This window comes from Trichomycterus rosablanca, chromosome 11, assembly GCF_030014385.1.
Source record: "Trichomycterus rosablanca isolate fTriRos1 chromosome 11, fTriRos1.hap1, whole genome shotgun sequence".
Classification (NCBI taxonomy): domain Eukaryota; kingdom Metazoa; phylum Chordata; class Actinopteri; order Siluriformes; family Trichomycteridae; genus Trichomycterus; species Trichomycterus rosablanca.
The window spans coordinates 20,669,503-20,680,545 of record NC_085998.1 but is presented as its reverse complement, the minus strand read 5'-3'; the positions used below and the strand labels follow the sequence as shown (position 1 = coordinate 20,680,545).

At 38.6% G+C, this 11,043-nt stretch overlaps 1 protein-coding gene across 3 annotated transcripts in view; it reads right to left on the bottom strand.

Moving 5' to 3' along the window:
- Positions 1 to 8,964: 8,964 nt before the first annotated feature.
- aplp2 (amyloid beta (A4) precursor-like protein 2) overlaps positions 8,965 to 11,043 on the bottom strand; it is a 46,874-nt gene continuing 44,795 nt past the window's right edge. For all 3 annotated transcript variants that reach the window (XM_063005277.1, XM_063005279.1, XM_063005278.1), the window contains one exon: positions 8,965 to 10,637. In XM_063005277.1, coding sequence (XP_062861347.1) covers positions 10,536 to 10,637 — 102 coding nt within the window. In that variant the 3' untranslated portion in view covers positions 8,965 to 10,535. The remainder of the gene's footprint in view (positions 10,638 to 11,043) is intronic.

Below are 11,043 nucleotides of genomic sequence, written 5' to 3'. Positions count from 1 at the left end.
ACAATGCACCAATTCACACAGCAAGACTGGTGAAAGATTGGTTTGATGAACATGAAAGTGAAGTTGAACATCTCCCATGGCCTGCACAGTCACCAGATCTAAATATTATTGAGCCACTTTGGGGTGTTTTGGAGAAGCAAGTCAGGAAACGTTTTCCTCCACCAGCATCATGTAGTGACCTGGCCACTATCCTGCAAGAAGAATGGCTTAAAATCCCTCTGACCACTGTGCAGGACTTGTATATGTCATTTCCAAGACGAATTGAAGCTGTATTGGCCGCAAAAGGAGGCCCTACACCATACTAATAAATTATTGTGGTCTAAAACCAGGTGTTTCAGTTATTTTGTCCAACCCCTGTATATTTCATTGCAATGCAGTACCACATCCCAGGCTGCTGGAAAACTGAGTACTGGCATTCATGTGGATGTTAATTTATATATTTTTGTTTATGCATTTCTCCATGGAGGCCCCAACTTGCAATTTACAGGATCTGATGCTGTGGCACAAGAATTAGGCAGGTTGTTTTAATGTTATGGCTAATGGGTGTATACTGTGTTGAACAAAGTGTTGTTACAAATACTTATCACAACGATAATTACATTTATGGTAAATCTTTTTTACACATTAGATGGAATAGCATTTACAGAAGAACAATTTAAACTTCCCCAAACTTCCCCCCAAACTTCCTTTTTTTTTTCTAATTAGAGAAACTGTGCAACTTTCTTTAGCCAGTGATTAAATGAAAGTAGGGAAACACGTGTAGAATATATAGTGGGACATTCCCTAAACATGACACAGCTTAGCAGGAGTCATGTACTGGTGGGATTTACAACTCCAAATTAGAAAAAGTGGTAAAGGCATAAAAGCAGTTTTTTCTACATTTACTTTGACTAATTTTTAATTGCAGACAGAATGAATCCAATATATTTTATGCTTTGTCTGGTCTGCTTCATTTCATGTGTTAGTATACGTCCATTCCTACATTCCAGGTCTGCAACACATTCCAAAAAGTTGGGATGGGGCAGTTTAGGGCTAGTTAAAAATATTTAAACGTTTAAAAACAGTGTTAAGGAAAGCTTGAAATGGATTTGCATATTTCTCCTTCTGCAGTGCATAATATCATTAAACGATGTAAAGAATGTGAGGAAATTTCAGTGCATAAAGGGCAATGGCACAAGCCTAAGCTGAACACCAGTGATCTCAAATCCTACAGTGCTGAGTTACATTAACAAATGCCACTTAGAACTTTACTGTATTCTCTGGACTCCGAGGCATTTGGGATGGACCATCACACAGTGGAAACGTGTATTGTGGTCAGACAAATCAGTATTCTAGATCTTTTTTTGGTCTTTAGTCTGTGTTCCAGACCATCCAGACTGTTAACAGTAACAAGTCCAAAAGCCAGGGTCTGTCATATGATGTGGTTGTCTCAATGCCCTTGGCAAAGACCGGATCTGCATATCGCAACTGCATCCTCTGTACGCCACAGCTCTCTGCCCATTTTATCATTATATTGTTAATAATGCAGTAGTATTGTCATAGCCAGGAATTGAGGGAAAAATCATTCTATCTTTGGTTATTTTTCACTAATACTATTTATACTGTTATTTCTAAATATTACAAAAAGCCCACATCATCATAACTTTATAACATAATTAAAGCTCTAATATTTTCCATAATGTAGACATCAAACCAGGGGATGAAAGGGGCACTGCCAGTGATTATGTGACAGCTAACCTTTGCATTTGCTTTTGATCACTTACTAACAACAAAGCAGTCGCCAGCCAATTTGTCAAAAAAGGCTGAAGCCCTCTGGTTCCCAGGTAAGAAAAAAAAAAGAGGACAAAAGACAGTAAAAGATAGAGCTAATGTAACGTGATGAATGAACACTTTATCAGTATTAGTTACCATCGGATCTGCATGCATCAGCATTTCATTCGGGGTTAAATGCAAGCAAGCGGCAAAGCATCAACCCAGTTTATTTCTGCACATGCACAAATATTTGCTATTTTGCTTTTAAATGCCTTATTTTTACCATTCCTTGTGACTGTGGGTGGTACGTGTATCCCTAGCCTTTGCTTAATTGTCAGTGCCTGTTCTATCCTTTGTATGGTGGCAATTACAAAGTGTCCTCCATTGTCTGAACTTATTTTTTTCTGGAATTCCAAACCTCAGAAATACTTCCCTCAGTGGGAACTTTGCTGCCAATTCTGCGTCCATTTTTACTATGGGCTGAACCTGACCACTATTACTAAGATGCATCAGTATTTTTCTACTCTTTGGACTAAATCTACATAGTCCATAATGAAATGACAGAACGGACCATCTGGTACTGGTATCTGCCCTATAGCTGCTATAAAGGACGCAAGCTCATTCACATGTTAAAAAGTGTAGTCCCTCAGGACCACCACAGAGCAGGTATTATTTGGGTGGTGGATCATTCTCAGCACCGCAGTGACACTGACATGGTGGTGGTGTGTTAGTGTGTGTTGTGCTGGTATGAGTGGATAAGACACAGCAGCACTGCTGGAGTTTTTAAACACCTCACTGTCACTGCTGGACTGAGAATAGTCCACCAACCAAAAACATCCAGCCAACAGCGCCCTGTGGGCAGCGTCCTGTGACCACTGATGAAGGTCTAGAAGATGACCAACTCAAACAGCAGCTATAGATGAGCGATCGTCTCTGACTTTACATCTACAAGTTGGACCAACTAGGTTGGAGTGTCTAATAGAGTGGACAGTGAGTGGACACTGTATTTAAAAACTCCAGCAGTGCTGCTGTGTTTGATCCACTCATACCAGCACAACACACACTAACACACCACCACCATGTCAGTGTCACTGCAGTGCTGAGAATGATCCACCACTTAAATAATCCCTGCTCTGTGGTGACCATTGAAGAACAGCATAAAAGGGGGCTAACAAAGCATGTAGAGAAACAGATGGACTACAGTCAGTAATTGTAGAACTAGAAAGTGCTTCTATATGGTAAGTGGAGCTGATAAAATGGACATTGAGTGTTGAAACAAGAAGGTGGTTTTAATGTTATGGTTGATCGGTGTAGACAATGATTGGCTTGTCTGTTGTGCTTGGTAGTTTATGCCGTCTGCTGCTAGCTTAGATTCTTGATCCACACAATTGTTTCCTGTAATTACTACTGAGTCATATCCTGTATGTATTTCAGCCAGTTGGGCTGAGCACAGTTGTGGTACACTTGTTTTCTCTTTTACTTCAAATGTCTCTGATTTATGCATGTTAACTGAGACGTACTGTACAACTGCATGGCCAGCTCATATGCTTTTAGGTCCTTTAAAGCATGACCTGTCCACAAAGAAAATCATGTCACTGTCAAACAGCAGTGTGGACTGCATATCTTCCCTGGGTTTCAAGAAGACTGCTTTATGTCGGGAGTCACCTTTTGTTGAGCTGAATTTACTTGTGAACATTTGTGTATAGACAATTCAGGTGCGGACAAGATAATATTGTATCCTGTTCTCCAAGCATTAGTAATTACGAAAAATAAGCTTGTTAATAACGCATGTAACGCATGGTTATTATACAACTCTACCTTGTGGCCCATTATAAATGAGGTAGCTTTATCATATACAAATAGAGCCGGACGGTTCCTGAATCACCCGGGTTAATGATTCGAATCTTCATACTGAATCAGAAATCATGAGTCCGAAATCTCAATTAACCCGGATCCTATGAGTCCTCTGACTGGCTGCTGTTAAGTACACAAGGCGAGTGAGCAATCATCATCAGATGATTTGGCTGAACCGGCTTCACTCCAGTCTGTGAATCTTAGTAATAAGTTACATATTCCAATAAGCGGTTAAACACACTGGTGTTCATTATATGGCAGATTTTATGCACATGCTATTATTATTATTATTATTATTATCAGTAGTAGTATCAATAGATTAGTAATGCAGCATATTTTCATGTGCGAAACAACAACAAAATATAGTTATATTATTATTAAAATGCAAATGCTTACAGGCTACTTTAGGACTGTACCACTTAAGGAGTATCATAGTCCTTCCCCCATGGTAATTTATTGACTGTTTGTTTTGGTGCCACTGTGGCTGCCTGACTGGGTCAAGTTACCATGGTAATTTGTTGTTAACCATCCCCCTTGAACCCTTGATCCATTAATAGTCCCATCTGATTGGTAGGTGAGTCCACCCCCCCTCTCCTTGTCACTATCCCCCATGATCAAGATTCAATTTAGAAAAAAGTGTCAACCTGTTACTGACAAGAGAAGTGTGTGAGGTGCCAAGAGAATTAAGAGAGAATGATTTATTTACAAAAGATGAGTGCACAGAAGACAAGTGATATTTGGATGCATTTTCATGCAGTAAATCAATCGCAATCAAGATGTCAGTACAAGTGACTCAAGTGAACCGGATCAGATTACTGAGTGACTTAGATTAACCCAGACATCCCAAGTCTCCCAGAAGTTCCGGGAGTCTCCCACATATACATAGCGATGCCCGCAAGTCAGATAAAATCTCCCGGAATCTAGAACGAGCGGCCAAGAGCGCACACACACGCGCACGCAGGCGACACAGACTTTTTTCCTCCATCGTGTATTAAATCCGTTATCTGATATACAATCTAGCGCACTGTGTAGGGAACATAAATCAATTGTCTAATATACTATCTAGTGTACTATGTAGGGAACATAAATCCGTTATCTGATATACAATTTAGTGCACTATGTAGGGAACATAATTAATTATGTAATACACTATCTAGTGCACTATGTAAGGAACACAAATCATCATCTGGTTATACTTTCTAGTGCACTATGTAGTGAACATGAATGCTATCTAGTGCACTATGTAGAGAACATAAATCCGTGATCTGATATACAATCTAGTGCACTGTGTAGGGAACATAAACCAATTGTCAAATTCACCATCTAGTGCACTACGTAGGGAACATAAATTCATATCTAAAATACTATCTAGTGCACTATGTAGGGAACATAAATCCGTTATCTGATATACAATTTAGTGCACTATGTAGGGAACCTAAATCCGTTAACTAATATGCTACCTAAAGCATTATGTAAGAAACATAAGTCTATTATCTAGTACACTATCTAGTGCACTAAGTAAGGAACAGAAATTCTTTTCTAATATACAATCTAGTGCACTATGTAGGGAACATAAATCTATTGTCTTTCACACTATCTAGTGCACTATGTAGAACACATCGGGGGTCGGTGTCGAGGTCCGGGGGTACCTCCCTGAAATGAGTTTTTGAGTTTTTGCAACTTGGGATGTCTGTTAACCCGAGTCCATAAAATGAACCGAATTTACCAGCAAAAGCTCCTGGGTGCATGACTAGCAAACAAAAAAAACAAACAAACGTCAGTTAGGATTTCAGTTTTTAAATACCGTCTTCTCAACTGGGCTTGTAGCCTTTTAAAAGTGTTTTTTGTCTTCACGTAAAGCTCTTCACCATCATGCTTGCTACCTATTGTATAAAAGATTTTACTCCAAAGCATAAACTTTTATAATAAATCCTGATACAAATAGCACTTAAAATGATTTTAATTAAAATTACGTTAGCCCACAACTATATTTTTATGTAGGCATTTCATTTATACTTCTTAGTCATAGTGACTACATTCTTTCCTCATGTTTTTTGAAACATATCTTAATTGTTGTATGCTTTAAAATACGTACATACATTTTGTTCATATTGACGTGGTTCCCCTCAGCACATAGTTTTCTGGTAAGTAGATCGGTAGACGTCCATGAGAGGTCGCCAGCAGTATTGTAAGTATCTTCTCTATTTATAAAATGAAGTAGAATTGCACCTCTGTGTTGGGAGCTGGGAGATATTTGATATGCATGTTCTTTTGGATAACCCTGTGGAAAGTTTTATGCTCAGATGTAAGTTGTGATGGCAAACCGAAGCTTGCTGAGGCACTGAAGCTTTCCTCCTAAAAGAATAAAAAACGTTAATTACCCGAAACTTCATAACAGTGTACATTTGCGGCATCTGGTGGCCAAACCATGAATTGATTTATATAGCTGGTGGACAAGAAACGTTTTACATCTTTTAAAAGGTGTTCCACTGTATTAAAACATGACATTTATTGTTTCAGTAAAGGCAGCTGATAAAACTGAGTCGTTTGTTGTGTTCAAAATTTTATTGCTGTGTTGGGCTCAAATATCCAAGGTTGAGCAAAATGCTTAGAAAAAGTAGTGATGGATAAATCATGAAACTTATTATATACACAGCGACTTCAGACTCGACTCGGACTCGTTTCAAATGACTCGGATTCGACTCGTGACTCGCCAAAAATGACTTGTGGACAACAAAAGTCAGCAACATTAGTTAGGTGTGACAATTTATATACAGTGTATCACAAAAGTGAGTACACCCCTCACATTTCTGCAGATATTTAAGTATATCTTTTCATGGGACAACACTGACAAAATGACACTTTGACACAATGAAAAGTAGTCTGTGTGCAGCTTATATAACAGTGTAAATTTATTCATCCCTTAAAATAACTCAATATACAGCCATTAATGTCTAAACCACCGGCAACAAAAGTGAGTACACCCCTTAGTGAAAGTTCCTGAAGTGTCAATATTTTGTGTGGCCACCATTATTTCCCAGAACTGCCTTAACTCTCCTGGGCATGGAGTTTACCAGAGCTTCACAGGTTGCCACTGGAATGCTTTTCCACTCCTCCATGACGACATCACGGAGCTGGCGGATATTCGAGACTTTGCGCTCCTCCACCTTCCGCTTGAGGATGCCCAAAAGATGTTCTATTGGGTTTAGGTCTGGAGACATGCTTGGCCAGTCCATCACCTTTACCCTCAGCCTCTTCAATAAAGCAGTGGTCGTCTTAGAGGTGTGTTTGGGGTCATTATCATGCTGGAACACTGCCCTGCGACCCAGTTTCCGGAGGGAGGGGATCATGCTCTGCTTCAGTATTTCACAGTACATATTGGAGTTCATGTGTCCCTCAATGAAATGTAACTCCCCAACACCTGCTGCACTCATGCAGCCCCAGACCATGGCATTCCCACCACCATGCTTGACTGTAGGCATGACACACTTATCTTTGTACTCCTCACCTGATTGCCGCCACACATGCTTGAGACCATCTGAACCAAACAAATTAATCTTGGTCTCATCAGACCATAGGACATGGTTCCAGTAATCCATGTCCTTTGTTGACATGTCTTCAGCAAACTGTTTGCGGGCTTTCTTGTGTAGAGACTTCAGAAGAGGCTTCCTTCTGGGGTGACAGCCATGCAGACCAATTTGATGTAGTGTGCGGCGTATGGTCTGAGCACTGACAGGCTGACCCCCCACCTTTTCAATCTCTGCAGCAATGCTGACAGCACTCCTGCGCCTATCTTTCAAAGACAGCAGTTGGATGTGACGCTGAGCACGTGCACTCAGCTTCTTTGGACGACCAACGCGAGGTCTGTTCTGAGTGGACCCTGCTCTTTTAAAACGCTGGATGATCTTGGCCACTGTGCTGCAGCTCAGTTTCAGGGTGTTGGCAATCTTCTTGTAGCCTTGGCCATCTTCATGTAGCGCAACAATTCGTCTTTTAAGATCCTCAGAGAGTTCTTTGCCATGAGGTGCCATGTTGGAACTTTCAGTGACCAGTATGAGAGAGTGTGAGAGCTGTACTACTAAATTGAACACACCTGCTCCCTATGCACACCTGAGACCTAGTAACACTAACAAATCACATGACATTTTGGAGGGAAAATGACAAGCAGTGCTCAATTTGGACATTTAGGGGTGTAGTCTCTTAGGGGTGTACTCACTTTTGTTGCCGGTGGTTTAGACATTAATGGCTGTATATTGAGTTATTTTGAGGGAAGAATAAATTTACACTGTTATATAAGCTGCACACAGACTACTTTTCATTGTGTCAAAGTGTCATTTTGTCAGTGTTGTCCCATGAAAAGATATACTTAAATATCTGCAGAAATGTGAGGGGTGTACTCACTTTTGTGATACACTGTATATATATATATATATATATATATATATATATATATGATCCGACATCATTCTGATCGTGTCATTTTCTGCTCTCTAATAACGCCATAAAGCCGTCTTAACCCCACAACGCATGCAATGGCTAAATATTCCAGCCAGCTTCCGGCGTAGCGATGAAGCGTTGCTCCCTATTCCCTAACAGATAACGTGAATGGAACGCTCCTACAGAACTGGCACTAATGATTGAAAAAAAAAAACGCTTTCTGAGCCAATCAGACCTTCTGATTTAAGAAATGCTGTTATTTGCATATACAGTATTTAGTTTGCAGCGTCACACAGATGATTGCCAATGAAATGACTGATTGGCTCTCTAACAAGTTAGTGTTTTACTTCACAACCGGTTTGTAGGTTTTAAATTTTAAGCACATTTACAAAATAACAGATTATATTCCTAATGGGACACACACTTATAAATTTAATAGCATTTGGAACAACATAAGCCAAGGTAAGCAGTGGTTATGGATTTTTTTGCTGTGTTTGGGATTTTGGCCACTATGCCGTAATTTGCAATGAGAACAAAACGTCAGTTTAAGCTTTTAACTGGTACCTAGGAAAGTAAAGGCACGAAGCAAAATGGCAAAATACAGTTGCTAACCCGTTGTTATTTTTTTATCTGAACATACAGATTATTTATTTCTATGCTACATTTCCAATTTATGTTTTGTGTATATTATATTGACTCGTGACTTGAATCGGACTCTAGCCTAAAGGCTAGTGACTCGACTCGGACTCGTATTTTGTGACTTGTGAACATCTCTGGAAGGGTTTTTAACGTTAATGTGCATTATCTTCAATAAACTAAATTTTCATTCTGCACACTTTTTGTGACACACTGGATGTTGATTGTTCTTCCCCCGGTACAAAGTTAAACAGAACACAAAAAAATGACAAAGCCAACCATGTATTTAAGGGAAGCAGCAAGTTTATTTGACACATTTCCTGCATGAAACACATAGCGATATTGAACTGAATCAGTTAATTTTACTAACATTTAATGCGTTACAACGGAAAGTATAAATGACCATCTGGTTGACAAAACAGTGTTATTAATATTTAAAAGTAACTGGATTAAGGTTGCTTTGTTACCTTTTGCTGAGGTTTGTAAAAGACTATAAGGATTAGACTGTAGAAACCTAGAGAAAAGTGGTCTCATCCAATTTTTAGTTGGCCCTAACACCTGGTCATCCATCTAATGGTTAGACAGCAACCTGGAGAGAACTACACACCACAACCACTGTGAAATTTGGTGGAGGATCTGTGAAGATCTTGGAGTGCTGGAAAGTGGCAGCATGAATCAAGCCGTGTACAAGATTATCCTGGAAGAAAACTTGCTTTCCTCTGTCATATAACAGCAGTGTAAAAGCACTCAAATATAATTTTACTCTCTCTCCCTCTCGCAGTGGTTTATTTTTTTAGCATCTTGTTTTAGTATTCCCTCTACAACACAACCCATCCCAAGTGAGGTTTAAAATCCAACTCATTTGGGTGCATAGACACATGCAGAAGTACTATCACAGGAATAATGCAGTAATAGATAAAACATTTTATATACATGATTTCATAATAGAACAACACAAACAGGTTTTCTTCCAGTCATGATTGCAAAACCAAACATGGACATAATAGCTGCTTTGCCATAATATCAGCTAGTAAATGTGAATGCTTAAAGTTTTGCCTGGGTCCAAACTAAAGTGTGTGTGTACACATGCATGTTCATCTGTAGGGTAGTGGGACATGGGAGACTGGAGGTCTCTGACCTCAGCTCCCTGCCTGAATTCAACCAATATCCATAATTAAAAGCAGGACAACTTGTAATTTGGTAAAACATACATTGTTGCATTAATGGGATAAAAACAATTAAAAATAGGCATTTTAAAGAGTACATCATTGCATCATTTACCAATTCTCAAACCAGTTTAACAGGCTTTGACAACAAGACATTTGGACCAACCCACCTTGTTTCTAAATGACAAAGTTTAAAGCTCTAGCGAAAAAAAAACTGAAGAACACCTGCTTTACACTCATACATTTATATCATATGTGTAAAAAAATAATAAAATCATTTCAACTACCATATGTTATTCTGAACCACTATACATTTAGGTCGGTGCAGGTAACTTTCATATACAAGTAATTATTAAGAAAAAAATACATCAAAAGTTGTAACTGTTTAGAAAACACAATGTATTTCCTTTGTTATTCATTTCTTTATAATTCAGTTAAATTGATTCTTGTATTGATGATAAAAGGTCAATCACAATTTCCTGATTTAACTGTTAATGAATTTAAATAAGTAAAAGATTAAAAGCATTACCAAGTTACAGCATTAAGAGAAACATTAACAAAGGTAAATGATTGTTTCTTAATAAACCTAATATACATTTCTGATGTCTGAACTGATTTAAAGTGAGAAGTTTATCATAAATCAGTAGTATGTTCAGCCTTTTGTAGCTCTGTATTGTCCCTCTGTTGGTCCTAGATCTGCATCTGTTCCAGGTATTTGTAAGTAGGGTTCTCATAACCATGGTTCTGCATCTTATTCAGATGGCGCTCCTCAGGACTTAACATGGGATCAACCTGGCAAAAAAAAGTTAATGATCGATTACATAATTTTATAAAAATTTAGTTTTATTTTACAAATGGCCAACACAAATCGAAAAAAAAAACTCAACACAGATACAGCAGTATATTCAGGACATGTAACAATTGTTACATTACAATGTCTCAGTAAAAAACACTATGGCTAAAACATGATTTTAATATACTGTAGAATAATTTGTAAAATGTCAGTCAAATTAGACCTCTGGTGAAAAAGTATTTAGCAAAAAGCTATATTTGCCTTTTTATAAAGTACAGTTGTTTTAAACACAACAAATCAACTTTTCTTTTTTTCTCCGACCTCCCCCCCACCCAATTTTTCTCCCCAAATCTAGTTGCATCCAGTTACCCTGATTGCGTTACACTTCACCTCTACCAATACAAC